Source organism: Dendroctonus ponderosae, unplaced genomic scaffold (genome assembly GCF_020466585.1).
Source record: "Dendroctonus ponderosae isolate FM_Combo_2020 unplaced genomic scaffold, Dpon_F_20191213v2 Dpon_F_20191213_1, whole genome shotgun sequence".
Lineage (NCBI taxonomy): Eukaryota > Metazoa > Arthropoda > Insecta > Coleoptera > Curculionidae > Dendroctonus > Dendroctonus ponderosae.
The window spans coordinates 18,681,070-18,703,777 of record NW_026017110.1 but is presented as its reverse complement, the minus strand read 5'-3'; the positions used below and the strand labels follow the sequence as shown (position 1 = coordinate 18,703,777).

The following is a 22,708-nucleotide window of genomic DNA, read 5'->3' as shown; positions in this document are numbered from 1 at the left end:
GTGGCCAAAACAGAGAAGAGTGACAAAGAAAATGGGAGGCTTACGTCTAGGAGTGGACAGTTAGGGGCTGTTCAAGAAGAAGAAGAAGGAAATTAATTCATTATAAAATATGTGCAAAGATTTGCAAAGAAAATGTGGTGCTCTCGTCAGCCTTAAGACGTTAATTGATTCTGATTTTTCCGATCTTGATCCATACGAAAGTCCAAGCCTCCAAAAAGAAAAGTCCTACTGCCAATCCAGGCTGGGCCTGGGTAACACTGTGTTGAGTTGTGCTATTGAGTTGTTGCCGCTCTCTGAGTTAACAAATTATAACTCATCGGTTAATGGGTCATAAGTCATTTATTAAAGCGGATTAAAGGTTTACGAGCCCCCAGACCGGAATTTTAACATCTAAAAAAAGGTCATCAACATTTTGTATGAGTAACGTTTTACTACTTTGTCCAAAAAACTCAGTTTGCCAGTATTTTACAGTAAAACGTTGAGGAAAACGCGGTTTTTCGGTTTGCAGATAATTTTTTTAGAAATATTGACCTAAAATTGAAGAAAGCCCAGTTTCCAACAATTTTCCAAATAAATAATTTCTATAGATTTGCGCATATTTTGTTCGGGAAAATATTTAAAAAAAAAACAGAAAAAATATTAGGATTTTGTCCAAAATTCGAAGTTGCAAAAAGGTTTTCCAACAATTTTTGCAAAACGGTTAAGGAGAGTGTTGCTTCATTTTCGAATAAAATTTATCGCATAATTTTTCACAGAAGTAAAATTAAAAATAATGCGTTTTTTGCGTAGAAATAATTGCTTAATGAAAACTTTACTAAAACTGGAAAGACCTGAAATTTCAGAAATAGAATAAATCTAAAAGCAACAGAAAAAGGTCATCAACATGTTCCCAGCAACAAACTGAGTTACTGCTCTGGTACGTTGGGTTGGCGCATCAAGCCATTTGCGCAGCACTGCGTCATCTCCTAAAAATTCACTAAATTACCCAGGCCTAATTTTTAATAAAGTTTTTTCATTATCAGGGTGTCGCGTAAAATTGAATATATTTTCAAAGGTGAAAGAGTGAAACTTAAATAGACAATCTCTATAGACGATACTTGCATCTAAACACTCTCAAAAGTTGGTCCAAGTTGCACCAAATCCTGAGGTTTACGCTTTTTGTAAATATCGATATGAAAATGAACGCTTTCAAGAAGCTGCAGAATCTTGGGGAAAATACCCAACTTGAAATAATCTTCTCTCTGAATCTCTATCGAAAGAAATTTGAAATTCTTAGTCCATAGACGAGAGTAGAATCTAAACATCGGCTGAAGTTCATTTAGATTCAAATGTCGGTCTGGAAATGAACTGTGTTATGCAACAGCAGAATCGCAGTAAAAAATGTCTAATTAAGAGCACGTAACAACTTGAAAAGTTGAGAGTCGATAAAAGAAATTTGAACCCAAAAACCTTCAAAAGTTTATTCAAATATGAACAAATCCGGTCTATTTCTGAACGGTTTGTAAATGTTGATCTGAAAATTAAGATATTCAAGCAAGTGCAGGCGTTACAATAAAACATCAGAAAGACTGTATAGACTACACTCGAATCCAAGAATATTTCAAAATTGATTCAAATCCAAGTCCTAATCTTTGGGTGATTTAAAAATGTGGGACTAAAATGAACGTTTTCGCGCAACTGTCGCTAAAAAGTTGTTTCTTTCGTTCAATCAAAGTTATGACTCCGACAAAGAATATTACGAAAAGACATCATTCAACTAGAAGCATGTATACAAAAATTTAAATTAGCACCCTGAAGTGTTTTGGCAATGAAACTAAAAACCAATTTTTTCGACCATTATGCCGATTCTTTATTTAAGGCCCAAATAGAGAAAGCTATAGAAAAAACTCTTGTAAAATCACCTTCCAAACACGTCCGTAAAATATTTGTCATTCTCAGTTCTATGTACCCACGGTACATAGAACTAGAAAAGGACTAATATTGAAAGCACAAGTTTCCAGTTTATCAAAATAGTTTAATAAAACGGTTTCATTGAAAAGTTAGTCCGTTAAAAATTAAATCTAAAAAAATTTTCGTTTTCCTGCTCGATAAACTGAAAATAAGTGGAATTACAAATATTTTGTTTGCATGCTTTTCTTCTTGGCATATTTGACGTTGGGTCTTGTGAATAAATTAACTTTGCGCAAAGCATTTATGTAGCGAGTGTTGGGTGTCAAATATTATTTAGCGATGACTGAGTCTACGGTTAGTTCAAAATTCTGTTTTTTGCATGTTATTTAAACAAATTGTTGTGATTGTAAGTAATATTAGTAGTATTGTCTTCGGTTGGTCTTTTACAAGAATATTGGAAAACATTCCGTCTAATCGATCAAATCCGTTACACTTAGCAACCAAGATAAAAATTTAAATTGTTCTTAATTATTTTAAATATTAAATGAATATTCGTAAAAATTTAAATTTTGCAAAATTTATATGCTTACAATCACACATACGCTTGTATTATTGAGCTCAGTGCATTTATTAAACATATTAATAGTGTTTCTAATAAATTGTTAATTCTAGAGTGATTACCGCACTAAGAGATATGTACCTCGCGACGTTTGGCACAAACTAAAATGCCCAAACTGCAATCGAACCCTATCCGTTGGACCTGTCATGATTTGCTTGATAAGAACCTATATATGCGGAAGATGCACGAAAGCGGTAAAATTTAAAAATGTCAAATTTACTAAAAGTCTGTATAACATTGTTGCTTGTGGGTAAGTTGTTATTTAAACTAAATACATTAGTAACTCAAGGCTATTACGGCCTTTTGAATCGAATAAACATAATGTATTTTTCACAAGTTTCATAGTTACATACACACTAGCTTCCGTTAGTAAAAACAGTGTTTTAACACAACAGAAACACGATTTCAGAACTCATCTTTTTATTAATTAAGTAATTTGAGTATATCAGATGTCAGCATATTGAATTGTCTTATCTTTTTAACTTCCTCAATAGTTTTGATATTTGTATTAATGTTGGCAGAGGGTATCTAGAAAACATATCAGAAATTGGAAATATAGGTAATTCAGAAAATGAAAATAGAATTGAAACAAAAATTAGCCAAATAACGAAGCTGGAACTTACAAAAAAATATAATAAAGTCGCTTAATTGAAGGGGTTAGAAACAAAACCGCCCGAATCACATGAGGTTTATTGAGGGAAATGAATCATCCAAGTTTTCTTACAATGGAAAATTATTAGCTTATAATATAAATTAGTTTGTGTTAAGAACGATTAAAATTAACTACAAGAACTTAACTACTATTCAAGAAATAAAAAAACATTTTGTTATTAAATATATTTTTAAACAAAAAAATCAACAACTGGGTTGTTTTGTCTTTGAATTAAAACAAATTATCAAAAATACAAAAACAACAAGGCGAACAATTTTTTGAATATTTTAATATTTTTCAAAAAGATGAATGTTTAACAATAATAACTCAATTTACTCGTAATCGGACAACAAATTCATGAAGTTATTACTCCTATCTTGTTCTTCGACATTTTCAATTTGCGAGCCTTCAGATGGATTGCTGGTCGTTTGTTTTTCTTTTTCGTTTTCTGCGGCTTTAGCTCAGGGGGCAGGTCTTCATGAAATTGATGGAATATTTCACGGATGAAATCTAGTAAAAGATGAAAACATTTGTAAATTCTCTAGGAGAGGGCTCTAAGTTTAAATTATTATATTTTTCGAGAATTTTTCTGACTGAAAAATGCAAACTCCTTATCGAAAGTTTTTTAAAAGAAAGCTGTTTTATTGTCTGAAACCCATCCCTCCATTTTACAGTTTGACATTGTGTGCAAAACACATATGCTTGTTTAAATATTTTGAAATTAATACAATATCTGGCTTCAGCCGACTTTCTTTAAGTTCTTTTTTATGGCTGAAGTTGAAAAACTTCTTTGTAGGTCATAAGTTGATAAAAGTACAACTTAGAAGAAAGTCGTTGTCTTTCATCGCCTGTAAATTCCCCACATTGCTATCTGCATGTATGTTCATACTCCTGAACAATTTTCTTTATTTCATTCATCCTTCTGCTTTCATTTTATTATTGTCCAGAAAGACTGTTTTTCTTTATTACATTTATTTTCCATTCGTTAATATTGATTTTAATTTTTCCGGTTTTGTTTAGGAGCTACTAAAATAGAAAATTTACGTTGCGTAATCTTACAAAAAAACTTTTATTTCTCAACATAATCTTCTTTTTTATTCGAATGAATCTAAAAGTGCCATTTTTCGATTAGAAGCGATAATCGAAAAGAAGCACTTTCCTTTACTGTTCATTTGTTTTAATTTTACGTACGGACTTTTACGCACATTTGCACACAAATACAATTTGTAAATTATAACTTTGTTACAAGTTCTGTCTCAACGTCGTTCTAATGGTCTATTTTCCTGCGCTCGCCGATGTTGACACAAGCAAAACACGATTTTTTTAAAGAGTCCAAATTTTATGCAAAATATGCATCTTATTCAAACACCATATGTGAAAGCAGCACTTGCATTTTCAATACTCATTGTTTCATTTGTATATGCATACAAAAGTACGCTTTTGAAAAATTACAAACGTCAAAACATGACAATTTCAAAAATGGCATTGACATCAAACTTTAAATATGAAGTTGGCGGCTTTTATTTTTGGCTATTTTTATTTATTATAACTTATTATTCGTGTTATGTCCTTTATTCGAATAAAAAATATTGTTCGATACGAGGGCGAAAAGCCTATTTTTTTTCGAACTTCTGTCGGATGGTCAAACGCCATCGTCGTTCGAAAAACGACACTTTTCACCCTTGTATCGAAAAATACTATTAGCTCGATACCCTTAGTCCAGCGCCTTTCCAATTTTTTTATCCCTTGCAAATAATATAATTGCTCGAGGTCCTCAAAACATGCGTTTGTTTCAATGATGCCCTCTTCATTGGACCCGAATCTCATACCGCCCAGCCATTTCTTCAAGTTTGGAAACAGGAAATAGTCTCATTGGAATAAATTGGAGAAGATGGAGAATATTGGAGAATATGCTGGGTGGCAGCAGCTCGCAGCCAAATTTATGGATTTTTGCCATCGTTTTTTTTTCGTCAAATGCAGCCCTTTCAGCTTCAAGTCAACATCGAATCTGTCCAAAATGACATCTGACATTTCGTTGGGACATTCTAAGCTTGTTCACTATTTGCCCTGTAAAAGTTCATGTTTGAGCGCCGTATGTGGTTACTCGCAATACGCATTGGTCGTAAAGTTTGCGATCAAAACTTTACAGGATAATTTTTTTGTTGATGATTATATTTTTTAGTTTTGCGAAAGTCGCCCATTTTAATCAAATTCTCCTTTCAATATCTTTGCTTCCATTCCCAAGAGTTATTCGCTGACCTAAGTATGTTATAATCCTCTACATTCTCTATTATGTTGTTGGCTATTATAATATTGGGATTCACGGGACACATAGTTTTGGTTTTATTTATAATTATTTTTTTCAAGTGTTCAGTGTCGTTGCCGAACAGACCTATATCGTCTGCGTATCTAAAATGTGTTCATCTCTCGCCGTCAATGTTGACTCCCTCTGACGCACGACAGGTTTTCCTGAAGGGAAGCCAAAAACCCGTTTCGCTTCGACCTTTAATCTTAATAATGTCAGCCGTGGCGTAAACCGCTGGCAGTCTCCATCAGTAGATAGCCTAGGCCACGCCCCCCTTCTCTCGTTGGTGCAAAACCAGCCAGCACCATCCAGAGTAGGAAGGGAACACGAATCTGACCAGTCACCGGTTGAGTGCTGTTTCTTTAATTGTCGCTGTTAGGTATGTTGCCACTTAATTTATATTTGTTGGGTTTATATTTTCGCTTAATTTAGCTCTCAATTCGTTTTGGTATTTGATATTGTTTTATCTCACAGTGCTGCTATCTATTGAGGCTGTGTTGTGTTTAATAAATCTTTTCGGCTTTTCTATGGGTAATTTAGCTCTGACTATCCGGTGGTCGCTTCCTGCACTGAAAGAGTTTAGAATTGAGAAGTCGATAACAATTGTCTTGGAACATGATAAAGTGTAATCGCTTTCGTTGCGTGTTCTGGGGTCAGGGCTCGCCATCTGCATTTCCTTTGTGGTTCTTTAAGCAACAAGGTGTTCATTGTATAAAGTGTCTAGTTTTAGAGAAAGTTGCACAATATATGTCCTCGTCGGTTTCTTTCTCCTAGTCCTTGATTGCCGATGTAGAGATCGTCACCGGAAAGCTTTTTCCGAACAATAGCGTTAAAATTGTCAATAACCAGGTCATATTACATTTGCCTTTGTCCTAGTACTTTCCCGTCCTGCCCTCATGTAGAATCCCTACTTCTTCGCTTTCGTTAGTTGATGTTGGTGCATACATCTGAATTATTTTGATTCAGTATTCCTTTGACAAATCGAAGGTTACATATCTCTGTCCGAGATTCGGTTGTAACTTTGAATGTATTTGATCATTCTTGACTGTATTAGGTTTGTATTAGACTGTATAGCTTCTGGTTTCACTCAGTCTAATGATGTCCATTTAATCATTTAATTTTGCCGAGTTCGTTTTCTAGATCGAAGAGTTGAGTGTCCGATAGGAGTGATCAACAGTTGTATGTTGCTATTGTGGCCTTTTTTAGAGTGCGAATTTTTGCCTCCCCCAGAATCCATAAAGTTGACCGTCTCTTGGAAGCTATGGAACTTCAAGCTATTGTGACAATAGTCTTGGAAGATAAACCAAGGCTCCCCTGGGCAGGGGCGCGTCCCCGAAGTAGATCTACCATCTATTGGGAATAAAGATGAGTATCTGCCCGCTACCAATCTCGTGTCCTCTTCACTTGGTATAAATCAGATTCCTCGTCCGGAGTTGAGTCTAAATAAGTTTACTATGATTGTCTCAAAATATCAATATTTTTTGTACTTGCCTGCCAATATTTATTTGGCCCGACCAGGAGACGTAGTGATTGAAAATAATAACATAATTAGTCAGTTAATCTCTGTGATTAAATTTTGTAATGTTCTAACGAGTGCCACTCAGGCGTTTTTAGCTCCATCCGTCTGGGGAGATTCGTTTATATTCAATTTTTTGTTCACCAAAATAAACCGTCATGCTTTGATTTTTACCTGGTCGATTTTACTACGAAATAGAAGCAAATATGGAAAACACGAGTTAACACTTAAGTTAGTTTTGCAAAATATTGCACTTAGGCGGTTTTGCTTCTAATCCCTTCGATTGGTATATGAGTTAAAAGACTCAGATTTATCAACTAATCATTTGGAAAGAAAAATATATATAAAACAATTATTTTGTAGCATAAAGTTTCAGATAAACTTTATGCTAAAAGAATTATTAATATTAGTGTTACAGGAGTGTATTTTTTCAGATTTTCTTTCCCATGTTTGTATACTTACCTAGGATGCCGCACGAATCTATCCATTTTTGAAATGTCAAATCATGAACAACAATGCAGTGCGGTCGCATTGGAACCTTCAGAAGTATATTGCCGATTATGCACATTTAAAGGACCGGACATGGTTGACATGGTCATGCACATGAGGAGATGTCATCTAGAAGAAGCATTATTTGAAGGAGCGAAAACAATATTTTCAATAACGGTTGACCAAAAATTGAGCAGACTGTTCTTCCTTGAAGATGGAATTTTTCTAATGCATTTGGAATACAATAGGCCCACTACGAGCTTGTTTGTAACTATTGATTGTTTATCAGTAGTGAGGCCACGACTATTTAGCGTCAAAATTCAAAATCCTGATGACCCATCGAATCATGTACTACTTCAATCTACCAATGGTGTTAATATTAGCTTAGTTGTGATTAGGAAGAATTACGGCCAATTGAATGATATATTTGGTTTAAATACTGTATTATCGTACGAATTAATTGTTGAAAATTTAGACTTAAGTTTAGAGGAACATGACTTGCAACTGAGATCTCTCGATCTGCGCAAAACCGAGCAAGCCTGTGAAAGAATTGTAGGAAGGCTCAATCTCATAACAAAGACAACGAATGAGAAATTCGATACACATAAACAGATTCTTGATATTCTAAAGTATATAGCCCCGATCGTTTTGAAATGCAGCAATTGTAATATAATCAATCCAGGGATAAAACACTACATTTGCTCAGAAGGGCACATCTATTGTAGGGCCTGCGTGCATCCTAAATGTGAAGCATGTAAGGAGTTCAGAGAATTCAATTCAGTTAACGATCTTCTAAAACAAGGAGTGGTTTGCGATTGGCCTGAATGCGACATTATCACAGAACTACATTACTACATTTCACATAAGGCTGCTTGTTCACATCGAACTTACTTTTGTCCTCTCAAAGGTTGCTACCAATATTTCACATCCATTCCTGAACTCGCTGTTCATTGGCATGCTGCTACTCCCGGTCTTATAGAAAACAACTCCAATATCGTTTGTTGTAAGGGCGCTCACCAGGAGTTTTTTTGGATATTTAATCATGACATATATCGTGTGTTAGTCAATATCAGCGAGAACATTCAAATAATCGTTGAAGACTTCGATGTCGTATTAACTAACAGCAAAATCTACTGTTACGGAATTAAAGACGATGTAAGGGAGGAAATTCCGTCCTCCAATATTTGTGGCTGCTTTCAGGTTTTTGTGAACAATCGGCAAGCAGAAAATCCAGATGAGTTTGTTTATGATAAAGTAAAAATTCAAATGGTGAGTGGCGTATTTGGTTGATGCGAAATATCAATTTGCTTGATGCAAAATATTCATATTTCAATAGTTAACGAATAACATGTGTGGATTTTATGTACATGACTTCTTCCACATGTTGCTTCTTCCATTGAGTTATTGAAAACCGATTATAAAGCACTGTTATTGGCTAGTTATATATTGTTTTTTCCTAATGTTTATCGTATTAATATAGTGTTCAATCATTTATTTATTAATTTCTGATTGATTATGTCGTAATTTTTATACTTACTTAGTTCTTTTATAGATTAGAATATTATTTTACACCTCTTAATACTCTAATAATTCAACATAGAAACACTGTTATTCTATTTGTTTGAAATATATTGATGCATTACTGAAACGGAAATTATCCATTTTAAACCACATTTTCCTAACAATCTGGATTATCTTAGAATTAGAAAACAGAAGAATTTGTGATGTTTGAAATTGTGAATCAAACGCCTTTATCGCAAAAAATGTGTGTATCTTTACCGCATTTTCAACGTGAATTATTTGAAAACAACGCTCAAAGAAGTAAAAAGCATTATTAGAGAGTACATTCGTACAGAAATGTTACATAATGAATACCGTTATTACTGCAAAGTCGCCTTAATACAGCTACATTCATGATGAATAATTGTAGTATGAAAAAGTTTTTCTTCTACGTTTTTTTAAATCATGCTGTGTGGGTCATTCTAACTTTAAAATATTTTTCACAAAGCCTAATTGCTCCACCTATTAAACAAAACCTTTGCAAACTGAAATTCAAAATGGGACAATAATGGATATGAAGAAGGCATCGCATTAGTTCAATGCAAGAATTCAGGCGAAACATCTATGAGGCTGTCGGTTGTTGGGCATACAACGGCATAAAATCCCGTAAAACTAACCAGTTTCCAATTTTTTTAATCAATTAATCTTTTGTCAATTGCCCTTCCAAGGACCACTTTCCAATGTCCCTATATAAAAGTAGAACCAATGATTACACTTAAGCAAAAAAATGCTTTTTTTGAATTAGAAATAAACGTTTGAACAAAAGAGAGTGGTTCTTTCTTGTGGCCATTCAAAGGTATACCTGGACAGAGAAGATTACAAGAAGACATCATTCAAATCGATGATTTTTTTTACTTTTTATTTTTTCCTTTAAACCCAACTTTCAAAACTTCCGAAATTGTTTGGCCATCTGTTTACAACCAGAAAATGATTTGTAGGGAAATCACAAGCTTCCAATTTAACAATGAACTTTAATAAATCGATTTTATTGAAACGTACTTCGATAGGTAAAATCTAAAAAAAAAATTCGTTTTCCTGCTTGCTGATAAACTGAAAATAAGTGGAATTACAAACATTTTATTTGTATGCTTTTCTTCTTAACATATTTCACGTTGGATCTTGTGAATAAATTAATACTGATCATATTATAGCATTTCTGTGGTGAGTGTATAAGTGGTGTCGAATACTAGATATTAGCGATGGCTGAGTCTAAGGTTAGTTCCAATTGCGTGTAATTTTTAAAAAATGTTGTGATTGATGATGAATGAAATGATGAAGTAATATTGGTCTCGTGTTGTCCTTTTGCCATTTAATAATGAAAAAATTTCTTCCTAATCTGTCTACTCCCTTACACTACTCATTCAAGATAAAAATTAAAAATGAGTTCTATTTTCTAAAAAAAAATCAATAAATTTTATTTAAAAATAAGCTTTTGCACAAAAAAAAGCTCGAAATGAACGAAAGCTTCTCCTATATGCCTACAGTCAAAAATGCGTATTATTGAGTTCAGTACATTTATTAAATTTAGCTTTTAGTTTAGGGATTGATGTACCATTATTAACCACGTATTCTACGTCCGAAAATAACCCTAGTTTCCTGTATAAATGATAGCCCAAAAATGCTTCGTTACGGCTTTACAGGGTGTTGAAATTTAGTTAAAAAAATACAAAATAATTAATTCCTCAAAATTGCATGGAGATATTTTAACGAAATTTTCCAGAGATTGATGGCTAGAAAAACACATATTTTGCAATAAAATAATTTTGTTAATTTTGGCCAGTGACGTGCGTACCTGCACACTTTCGAACTTCCTTACACAAAACAGCAAAGTTTTCTTGTGAAAAACTGAACACTAAATTTCCGTTCCAATACTAAAAGCAAAGCCCACTGTCTAGGTTTCTACCATTCCCATAATTTATCATCAATTGTCTTGACCCGTTGCTAGCATACATAATTTATAAAAAATATGTAAAAATAATATAAATAATAGAAAGTGTAATATTTTTTTAATTTAAAATATTCAACGGGGATACCTGTTTGACCACCTGCTGAGATAATATGAGTTTGGTAGCAGTACGTAGATATGTATAGTCTGTACACTATAACTTTGGTCGCACGTCATTAGTGACGAAATTTGACTACCAACATAAAAACGATGATGCATGAAATTTGTGTGATAAGCCGAATCTTTTTTGTTGTGTTTTGGGCATTGGAGAACCTGAAGCAATTATAAAATAACAAAAAACTTTTGAATACTACCTAATTTAAAGCGATTGATTATTTATGTTCATCTTTAAAATTATTAGGTTGGTGAAGATTACAATGCTGCCGAATCGATCGTAAATTTATCTGAAATTTTATATTAGCACATTGTCGCGCGCTGGCTTGTTCCATTTCCTGATGAGATATATAATTATTGTCTGGGGTGGCCTGTATGATAATTCTCTTAAACAGTTGAAAGTGGTTCAGAATTATATCCTTAAAGTTATATTTAGAAAGACTAAACGGTATTCTACAGCTCTTTTGCATTCTGAGGATATTCCAAATGTTAGAACTTTGTAAATTTACTGTGTGCCTATATTTCTATACAAAGCCATCCTCTATTGAAACAGTTAATCACCCCTATAACACCAGATGCAGCGTCAATAAGCATCTTATTATACCAAATAAAAACTCCAATCTTAACTTAAATTTTTTTAATTATCTAGCTGCTAAGTTCTATAATGGGTTACCTATTAATGTTTAATTTAAATTGTTTTCTGGTACATTTGTAATTGTATTATTCAATTCAGCTTTAGAATTAAGTACCTACTTATATGATGTTATTAGCTGCACATACAGATATGCATGTCTAGGTGCAGCAAAAACGTACTATTTAAGGTCATTATTGTACAGTATATGTAATGTACATCTATTCCTGTAACTAATCCCGTGATATATTCAATTTGTCATGTACTTGTCCATGACTTTTGCGTTGGCGGTATATTTGTGTTTTTCAAATAAACAATTATTCCATAAAGAATCATCAGCAAGAGCGAGACAGTATTGAGATAATTTAATAGTGCTTCGAGACATTATGGCGAGTATGGCAACAACGTTCAACTGACGATTGATGACGTGCGGCCAAAGTTATAGCGTACAGTCGTATAATAGTGGTTTATGAATATTTCGAATTCTGTTAACTTTAGTCCATATGTAGCGTAATATTTTTTACATTTGGAATTAAACGTTGAATCGGATTACCTAGTAAAAAATATACCAATCCATTTGAAAAATTGAAATTGTTCCTAGCCTGACGATAACAGCGAAACCTATAAAAAACTTGATATCACCTTCGGGTTTCCCCCTAGCAATTACACAGCATTTGTATAACTCATTTTTGACTGTGCTTTTAAAATGAGCCATCCTGTGTATTAATTCGTATACATTCTTAGATGCAGACTATCAAGAGAAATATACCTTTCAAAATTTGGCACCGTCAAAACTGCTCGAGCTGCTGTCAAGTCCTTTCGGTTGGATATGTCATGATTTCCTCTGAAGTGGAGCACGTATGCGGAAGATGCATCACGCTACTGGAATATCGAAACTACGAGTTTGCTAAAAGTCTATATAACATTGTTGCTTCTGAGTAAGTTATTATGTATTATACAGGCTGAGTTCTTTTCGATGACTAATACGGGGATCTTGGAACAACTCGAAACTCATTTTTTGCTTCAAAATTTGACAGGTGTCAAGAGATATTTGAAGAAAACTAATTTATGCGCCAAACTTTTAAACTCTCAGTTCGGTCAGTTTTAATCTGACATGAGAACTTTAAATCAAAAAGTTTTAAGAAATTGCATTCCAAATAAACCGACACAAGACATTTTTACAAATTAACTCTCATTTTTGACATATGACATAAACTTGTGTTTTTTAATGAAAGCCATATTTGATTATGCCTTTATTAAATAGAGCATTTTATTAAAAATTCAGTAATACATCATGCGAATGATTTGTACTTTTTTAATGTAGTTGATCGAAGTTAACGATGGAAAATAGTATCAGACATTGTTTCCATAGTAACAAATAATAACAATATGATTCATTATTTATTTTGACACCTCTCAAAATTGGTAAAACTTTATTTTAATTAAGACGGTAACTCATATAAAGTGTTTATTATAAAAATCAAAACATTCTAATAATAATTCAAATTGAATGCTGGAAACTATAACTTTAATTGCAAAATATTTGCAAAATGTCCACCAGTATTACCAATGCAAACATTGTAGCGCTTTAAAACTGAATAAGTTATAAACTGTGTTTTTTACGGTTCCCCACAAAAAAATCCAAAACTGAAAGTAATCTAGTAATCGAAGAAATGTAGAAATCTAGTAATCGAGGTGGCCATAAAATATTATCGTTATAATGGTCTTATCTTCATTTCTTGACTCTGTAAAACATCCATAAGTACTCAAATTGTCGTACAATATTTTAAATGTTTTGAAGGACGGCTGACGACGGTCAAAATACCTCTCAAAATAGTAATCAAAGGCTTTTTTATAACATCTAATTGCTTGTCTAATTGTAAGTTTCAATCATGTCGCGCTTTTCTTCATTAGAATAATCCATTTACAAACTGCTTGTTGGGTAATTCGCCTCAAACGTTTTTGTCTTTAAAGAATTTCCTCACGTCGTTTATTACAGATTGATAAATAGTGCTCCTATTTCGCAATAAGAACGAATCATTTATCAAAGAGTAATCAACAACTATCATGTGGTTATTGTTTGTTACTATGGAAACACTGCTGTCTACCTTATACTGATTTCCATGGTTAACTTCGATCAACTAAATTGAGAAGGTAAAATCATTCGCAGACACTTCCTTTTAGAAAAACCTAACGTTATCACTGAAAGTGTAATAAAATGCTCTATTCAATAAAGGCATAAGCAAATATGGTTGCGATTAAAAAAACTCAAGTTTGTGTCATATGTCAACAATGACAGTTAATTTGAAGAAATGTCTCATGACATTTTTTATGGAATGCAATTTTCCACAACTTTTCTATTTAATGGTTTTTTGTCAGATTAATATTGACGGCACTAAAAGTCATGGAAAAAATCTGCCATAAATCAACTTTTTTCACATATCTCCTGTCAGTTGTCAAATTTTAGGAAAATAAAATTAGGTCAGAGTAGAGCATTCAAAACAGCAATTCTTTGTCCATTTAACCTTCGTGGTTTCTGCCGTAGTTTCCAAGATCCCTGAATCATCGAACAAAACTCACCCCATAGTATTTAAACTATCACATTTATACAAAAAATGCGTGTGGCACAAAAAATATATCTACTAGGTGGTCCCCCAAACGCAAAGAGTTAAAACAAACGAGTTTTGAATAGGTTTGTTAGGTACTACACTCATTGTCAATATAAACTAGTCACCTAAAATTTATTAAACTTCAAAGTTCGAAATATTCCGTTAGTGTTAAACGATTTTAATGAGTAAGTCGGTCATTTATGGCCAAAACTTGAAAGATAATCAGGTCTCATTTCATAACTTTTCAACAGTTTGTTAAGATCGTCGATTTCGCGGCAGGATTAAATTGTCAATAAAGAAAGAAGTAAGTTTTGCACTCGAACAGAACACTAACACATGTGTTCTCATTAAATAATTTAATGTTTGCACTTGTTGGAGTTTTTTTAACATATAAATTGTGAAAACCCTTCGGAAGAATGGGAGCTGAACCCAGCGGAAAACCCATCGGAAGTAGTTCTTCGCTCGAGCAACGAGGACGTAGACCAGTCCTATAAGCAAATATCAGATATCATCAAAGCATTGCCACAGCGTGATATAAATATTATTATGGGTAGTTTCAACGCCAAGCTTGGAAAAGGAAGAACTGGAGAACACATTTGGACTGGACTAGAGACATGATCTGACTGCAACCAATTTTTCAACTTCAACTTTCAACTCAAGCTTTCAACACCATCCTAGAAGATTTAACACGTGGAAATCGAATGATGGAAAAACTAGGAATCAAATAGACGTCGTACTCATTAATAAAAGATTTAGAAACAGCTTCAGAAAATAAAAACTTATCCAGGAGCAGATGTTCAATCGGATCATAACACGTTGCTAGGAAGAATGAGACCCATTCTGAAGAGAGTAAAGAAAAAACATGTAGGGAGATATGATTTCAGAAGACTAAAAGATACAGCCACAGGCAAGGTCGAACGGAATGAACTTTTGACAGGAAAAACAAGGAGATGTAGATAAAGACCTTAAAATGCTTCAGGGAAGTATAAATAAAGTCAACGAAAAGTACTTAAAGTCTCTCAAACAGATGCAGAAATCTTGAATGACAGACGTGATCCTGGAATTGATGGAAAAGGCGTTTGACCAATTGTGACACACAAAAATGATTGAAGTTCTGCAAAAGCTGGCCTGGATGGGAAAGACCTCAAAATCATCCGAAATCTCTACTGAAATCAGAGGGCTTGTGTCCGGGTTAACAGAGAGACAACGGAAGAGATACAAATATTGCGTGGTGTGCGACGTATATGCATACTATCTCTTGTAATTTTCAATCTGTAATCGGAAGGCACCGGAGGATACTGAAGCTGGAATCCTACTAAATGGAGAACGATTTAATAACATAAGGTATGCGGATGAAACCGTTATTTTTGCGGACAACCTAGCTTCCTTGCCTAATGGACAGTGTAACATTATACAGTCGACAATATGGTTTGGAAATAAACATCAACAAAACAAAGTTCATGATAATCAGAAAAAACTAGGCCTGGGTATCACTGTGTTGAGTTGCGCTATTGAGCTGTTGCCGCTCTCTGAGTTAACGAGTTATAATTCATCGGTTAATGAGTCATTTATGAAAGCTTTCCGAGACCCGAGACTGGAATTTTCACATTTAAAAAACAGGTCAACAACATTTTTTCTGAGTAACCTTTTACTACTTTGTTCAAAAAACAAAAAAAAGTAATCTAAAGTAACCGAACTGAGTCCAAACAAAGTCGACGACTTTTCTTGTAAAGTCGATCTCTTAATTTTTTCGCATAAAATATTCAATTTGCCAAAATTTTACAGTAAAACGTTAGGAAAAACGCAATTTTTCCATTTAAAGACAGTGTTGTTTAGAAATATTGACCTAAAATTGAAGAAACCCTAGTTTCCAAGAGTTCCAAATAAATGATGATACATTTTCGCTTTTTCTGTTTGGGAGAATATTTTTGGAAAAAGATCCAGAAATAATTATTAGGGGATTGTCCATAATTCTGCAAAAAGTTTTCCAAACATTTTTGCAAAGCGGTTAAGGAGGGTTCCAATAAAATGTATATTACAATTTTTTCACAGAAAATATGTGAATATTGTCAGTATTTTAAGTAAAACTAAAAATTAATGTAATTTTTGCGTGGAAAGAATTGCTTAATAGAAACTTTGTTAAGACTGGAATGACCTGAAAATTTAAAGGAACTTTAAAAATCTTCAGAGCGATGAAGGTGGCAATTTTCTAAATAATTTTTTCCTATTACTTTCGGTAAAAAAACTGAATAATTATTATTTGGTTCTTGTGCCAAGTTCGAAGCTGAAATGGGTTTTCTAAAGCTTCCTGCAAACCAATGAATGAGGCGAATTTTCTGTTAATTTTGTGATTTTTTGCGGAAAAGACCCCATTATTGCCAGAAAAGAAGAAAATCATCAAAGAATAATAGTTGTGTGCGTTTTTTAAAAAAAAATTACAAAGCTATAAATGTATCTAGTAATTTTTCGCATAAAAGACCTCCAGATCGTCAGTATTTTTAAGTGAAACTACAAAATAGAGCGTTTTTAAGTAGAAAGTAAAGCAAAAAAATCAGTCTAAACTAAAAAAACACATTTTTTTAACAAACTCTACAGTCTTCAGAAGTATGGAGGTGACGAGATTTCCAAATAATCTGTTATAAACTTTCGCTTATTGTGTGCGTTTTTTGATAGCAAATGATTAGAATTTTGTTATAAATTCGAAGCGGGAAAGGGATTTCAAAACTTTTTACAAAGCGACGAAGGATTCGAAATTTATTTCATAATTTTTCTCGGAAAATACCTTATGATTGTCCGCATTTTTAAGTGAAACGTTAAAAAATTGAGCATTTAGATGAATTAGTAACTTGCGAGTTGCCCAGGCCTAGTAAAAACCAAAACACCCACGGTACTTTATTGGTAGACGGAACTCCTTTAGAAAAAGTCAACAATAGCACATAGTCGGGCACAAATGTAAATTATAACTGGAACCATTCTGTGGAAATCAGAATAAGTATTGAAAAATCCAGAACAACATTTATCAGGATTAAAAAGGTCTTTACCAGCCCCGACTTAGAGGTGGCAACGAAAACTTGCCTAGTGCGATGCTACGTGTTTTCGGCCCTTTTTATGGGGTCAAATCGTGGACGCTTACGGAGGCCTCCTCCAAAGAACTCGAGGCATTTGAATGTGGCTGTACCGAAGAATCCAACGAATACCCGGAACAGAGGGAATAACCAATACGGAGGTGCTGCGAAGGATGGGAAAGGAGAAATAAGTCCTGAATACAGTTAAGACTCGAAAGTTAATATCGAACTTATTAAGTTAACTCGAAAAACAATACCTGGGACAATGCGCAATGAGAGCAGATGTCTTTTTGCAGAAGATCCCCCAAGGCAAGGTATATGGAGCTAGAGGAGTGGGCAGAAGGAGAAGATCGTGGTTGAGAAATTTAAGAACGTGGTTCAACCAATCAACCACTCAGATATTCCGCGCCGCTGTTAACAAAGTTCGAATTAGCAACATGATAGCCAACATTCGGATCTGATAGGCACTCTATAGAAAAAGTATCGGAAGAATATATTTCAGTGGGAATTTGATGCATCAGAAGTTGGTAACAAAAGTAAATAAATAGTGAATGTAAGAAATTTCTAAAAATAAATTTGAAACTCAAAGATACATTTGCCAAAGAATAGCCTATAATTTACATAAAAAATACACAATCGATTAATTAGCATATAAGGAAAAGGCTTTGAACTTTACCAAAAAATCAGCTGCACTTTTTTATGGAACTAAGTGTAGCATAATAATAAACTCTTTTATCATCATTAAAATTTTATTATCCTATATTTTAAGTCGCAACAATCACAAACTGCATTTTTTAAATTAACATTACAAGTGTGCATATTTTTTTCAGATATTCATTCTCATGTATGAATTGTTACTTCGGATGCGATCAGTCCTTTTCCATTTTTAACATGTTACCTCATGAATCGTCTTGCCCAAGGATCAGTGAGGAACCATTCGAACAGCGTTGCGAATTATGCGAATTTAAAGGAGACCAAACTTATGATATGGTCACGCACGCACGGAAATATCATTTGAAAGAAGGACTATTTGAAGGAGCCAAAATATTATTTTCAACAGTAGTTGACGTATATATGAAAAAACTGTTTTTCCTTGAAGATGGGATTTTTGTAATGCAGTGGGATTACGATAGCCCCACTATGAATTTAAGGATCAACATTGATTGTATATCAGTCGTGAAGCCACGACGATTTACCGTCCGAATTGAAAGGCCTGACGACCCAACGAATCATATAGTACTTCAAGCTGATAGTATCGATGTTGTTGGCGTTGAATTTAATGAGAATTGCAATGAATTCAATGAGGAATTTGGTTTCGGTACTGTGCTATCATACGAATTAATTGTTGAAAATCTACCTTATGATGAAATAGATCAGTTAACAATAATTAGATTTATCGAAGTATATGAAAAGGAAGAGGTCACGGTAAATACGTATAATATTGGCAAGGCCAAAATGAAGGCACTGGACGACAGAAACAAAAAATATAATATGATTCTTGATATTCTAAAGTATCTAGCCCCAAACCTATTAAAATGCAGCAATTGCTACATAATCAATCCAGGGATGAAACTCTTCGTTTGCTCAGAAGGGCATATTTGTTGTAGAGTATGCATCCATCCGAAATGTGAAGCATGTAAAGGGCCCAGAGAATTTAATGTACTCGACGAACTTAAAAATTTATTAGTGCGTTGCGATTGGCCTGGATGCAAATTTGATACAAAGCTACATTCCCTCATGTCACATAAAGCAACTTGTTCCCGCCGACCTTACCTTTGTCCACTGAAAGGTTGCTATAAATCTTTCACATCCATTAAGGAACTTAGTGATCATTGGCATGCTTGTACTCCCAGTCTTATAGAAAGTGATTGCAGTATCACTTTTAATAAAGGCACTCACCAGGAGGTTTTCTGGGTATTTAACCATGACATATATCGGGTGTTAGTCAAAATCAACGAGGAGATTGAAGTAATTATTGAAGACTTCGATGTCGTATTGGTAAACAACAGAATATACTGTTACGGAATTAGAAATAATGTAAAAGAGGAAATTACGTCTCGCGTATTTTGTGACTACTTTCGGGTTTCTATCGATAATCGCCGAAAAAAAAATCCAGCCTACTTGGCTTATGAGCAAATACAAATTGAAATTATAAAAAAGAACATGTAGATAAGTTCAAAAACAACTATTAGTCGAATAGGGGTAGTTCAAAATAATACTTTGTTCGGTATGTATCATATTTCAGTAGTGAACGAATGCATATCTACATTTTATTTGCATGAGATCTTCCTCGCGTTGCTTCTTCCATTCATTCCGTTATTTAAAACCGAATATAAAGCACTGTTTTGGCTAGTTAGATATTTTTTCTCTAAATGTTTATTGTTAAATGTTTATTTTTCTTGGATATTGTTATAGTCGTTAATCATTTATTCATTAAGTTATTATTAATTATTTCATTATGTTTATACTATACTTAGCTTTACTGCAGATTACGATTTTATTTTACAAATTTTTATAGGTACACTAATAATTCAACATAGAAATATACTATAATTCTATTTGTTTGAAATATATTTATGAATTACTGAAATGGCAACGTTCTATTCTAAACTACATTGTCCGAACATTCTGGTTCACTTTAGAATAAGATGGTGTTTGAAATTGTGAATCAAGAGTGAATCGCTGAAATCGTCAAAAATGTGTCGCATTTCCAACGTGATTTTTTTTGGAAACAACGAATTAAAGAAAAGTATTCGAGAATTAATTTGGGTGGAAATATTAGGTACATGAAAAACGGACCGCGCTGAAATGTCGCAAGTTTAAATAAAGCATTATTGTACAGCATAAGAAAAACTTATTCACCACGGGCATGTTAAAAAATGCGTTTGAAACATTTCCAGCAACAAACCGAGTCAGGAAATGAATCACTTAGTGAGGAAGATAATCCACAATGCGTCAGAAGAATACCAATTGCAGAAATATTTTCTAACATCCTCAGCAATGAACTTTGGCTTAACATACGGCAATTTCAATATGCAAATGCACTCAATAAAACATTTCGCCCCAAATGGTCTGAAAATCAGTAAGCTGGAAAAGAGTGGATGAGACGCTTCATGAAAAGGAATTCAAAACTATCCTATAGAAAGCCTGAAAATGTTTTAAGTAAAGTGGGAGATTTAGCTATAACACAACATAAACAATTTCTCAATGCAAAATATATAAGACTTTCCTGTATCCAACACTTAAAACTGTATCCAACAGAGACTGTATCGAACACTTCAAACAAACAAAAAAAATTAATTTCGTAAGCAAGATCGGGCAAAGGGGGTCGGGAAAAATGAAAGTGAGCTAGAAACACAAAGAACGGAGGAAAAGAAACTAAAAACAAAAAGTGTGAAACGAAACATCTAGGACATCAACGGTTCTAGTAAGGGGAAATCGGAATAGAAAAACATAAAATAGCACGCCAGCTCATCTTCATTAATTAAATATCAATTTCCCAGTATGGAAGAGGAAACGTCCAAGATATTATCATCAAGCGGATTCAGATGCTGTCTGTCTTATGAAGTGAAAACCCTTTCATCGGATTCAGATATAGATATGATCGAAGACTACGAAATAGACGGATTAGTTGACTGCACAAAAATTGATTTAAGAGACTTTATTTCGGTCAAATTTGCTTCCAAAAGAACCTTATATTGTCATCAAGCGATTCAGATGCATCTTATGAAGTGATGGAGATTATTATTATCGAGACACGTGGGGTGCGTTCAAGATATCCGTGATTTTCTACCCAATTTAAGATAATATTATTTCGATCCATAAAAGAGACATAGTGACTAGACTACCAAAACCAAAAATAGTATTGAGTACTACTATTACCTACTAGTAGATTGGCTTCCTATATGAATTTCTTTATGTTTCCTTGATGAGTTATAATGTCCTTTAAATTTTTGTTAAAATTGTCAAATTTTTCTTGCTCCATTCTGAAATATTTTTCATGGTTAATGTAGCTGTAAGATTCGATTCTTTGCTTGTTTAATAAATGAAATACATTTGGCCATTAGTTTCAATGTAGGAACTTCAAGATTGTGGATAGTTTGAGGCTAGTTGTCCCAAAGCGCCCCACCATCGTACCAAAAATACGATTTTCACATTTTAAATAACACCTAATAAAATTATTAATTTTTTTTTATATTTTTTAAATGGTGAAATTGAATCTTGTTTTGCAAAAATATTCTGATATACCTGTTAAGAATGTTATTAGAGTATCAAATTATCCAAAACTTCAAAGGCGTTTTTCTCATTGGTTGAATTTTGGGTTTAGGCCACTTTGCATATCATAGCTTCATTTAATCTAATTTTAGAGTTTGTGAGCACTGCCCACATTGGCAGCATCAAGTATTCTCACATCTAGTTTCATTACGATGTTTCAATTCTCTTATATAAAATATAAAAGTAGACATTGATTAAGCTGAAGCAAACAAGTGCTTAATTAGCTGTTCCTTCTGCGGATCAGTCAACCGCAGAAGGAGCATGATTCGAAATATTCTCACGAAACAAGTAAGTAGTCCCTTCTAAATAAGACTTTTTGTAATAATTCATATGCTAAACAGCACTGGTCGATCCAAGCCAATCTCTATAATATGGCTTACAGAGTCAGGGTCCGAAACAAATTAGATTAAAAGCCAATCTTTAACCTATTATTTTTGTCGGTGAAGCGCATAAAAAGCTGGTAATCGAGACAATGCCACCCCGAAACGTTTCACAATGAAGTGGCGAGTAGCGCATAAATGGGAGCTGATGGTATCGGACGAGTCACCCTGTTGTGTCTTTTTCCCACGGTGTCACCCTTGATGTGACGCTAAATCCGGATTACGCAAAGCTTTCAGAAAAAGCTGAGTTCCAGATTAATGACGATGGATCGATGGAAGACAAATTATACAGTGCGAGCCTAAGTTGGAATGAATTTGCTAAATCAGAGGCAGAATTTGTTGAAAAATATGCTGAAACACGTCAATTAATGATTTAAATTGCGCTTTTTTAATGGCAGAAGATTTTATAAATTGTGATTCAAAATTGGCGTCATTCCTTTTAAGTGGTGATAGAAGCTCACTTGGGGAGTACGAAAAAAATATTGAAATTTTTTTTTTTGAAAATTGCTAGAAGATATTAACAGTTGAAGATAAAATTTCAACTTTGTTATTAAGCATTATTCAGAAATTGTTCCATGTTTAATTGGTAGCATATTGGAATACTTAAGCATTCAAAAAGAAAAATTACGATCTTTGCTTCAAATTACGAAAATTTTTG

The 22,708-nt window shown here is 33.6% G+C and overlaps 2 protein-coding genes and 1 long non-coding RNA gene across 4 annotated transcripts; 2 read left to right on the top strand and 1 right to left on the bottom strand.

The window, feature by feature from the left end:
* Positions 1 to 2,152: 2,152 nt before the first annotated feature.
* Positions 2,153 to 9,119, top strand: LOC125502595. The gene is made up of 3 exons (XM_048661230.1): positions 2,153 to 2,244; positions 2,563 to 2,759; positions 7,417 to 9,119. The coding sequence occupies exons 1-3, from the start codon at positions 2,230 to 2,232 to the stop codon at positions 8,759 to 8,761; spliced, it is 1,557 nt and encodes a 518-aa protein (XP_048517187.1). The 5' UTR covers positions 2,153 to 2,229; the 3' UTR covers positions 8,762 to 9,119.
* Positions 3,433 to 10,031, bottom strand: LOC125502598. The gene is made up of 2 exons (XR_007280365.1): positions 9,834 to 10,031; positions 3,433 to 3,671 (listed from the first exon to the last, which is right to left on the bottom strand). It is a non-coding gene; the product is annotated as an uncharacterized LOC125502598 (long non-coding RNA).
* A 99-nt stretch (positions 10,032 to 10,130) lies between these two features.
* LOC109535989 lies at positions 10,131 to 21,454 on the top strand. Of its 2 annotated transcripts, XM_019902050.2 has the most exons (3): positions 10,131 to 10,245; positions 12,466 to 12,659; positions 18,226 to 21,454. In XM_019902050.2, the coding sequence occupies exons 1-3, from the start codon at positions 10,231 to 10,233 to the stop codon at positions 19,562 to 19,564; spliced, it is 1,548 nt and encodes a 515-aa protein (XP_019757609.2). In that variant the 5' UTR covers positions 10,131 to 10,230; the 3' UTR covers positions 19,565 to 21,454. The 2 variants fall into 2 exon arrangements, with proteins under 2 accessions (XP_019757609.2, XP_019757610.2); XM_019902051.2 differs by lacking the exon at positions 12,466 to 12,659.
* Positions 21,455 to 22,708: the final 1,254 nt, after the last annotated feature.

Excerpts from the sequence above, each read along its gene's own strand:
- LOC125502595 (XM_048661230.1), top strand. Across the intron at positions 2,760-7,416 it reads TATAACATTGTTGCTTGTGG|ATTTTCTTTCCCATGTTTGT; the intron begins GTAAGTTGTTAT and ends GTATTTTTTCAG.
- LOC109535989 (XM_019902050.2), top strand. Across the intron at positions 12,660-18,225 it reads TATAACATTGTTGCTTCTGA|ATATTCATTCTCATGTATGA; the intron begins GTAAGTTATTAT and ends TATTTTTTTCAG.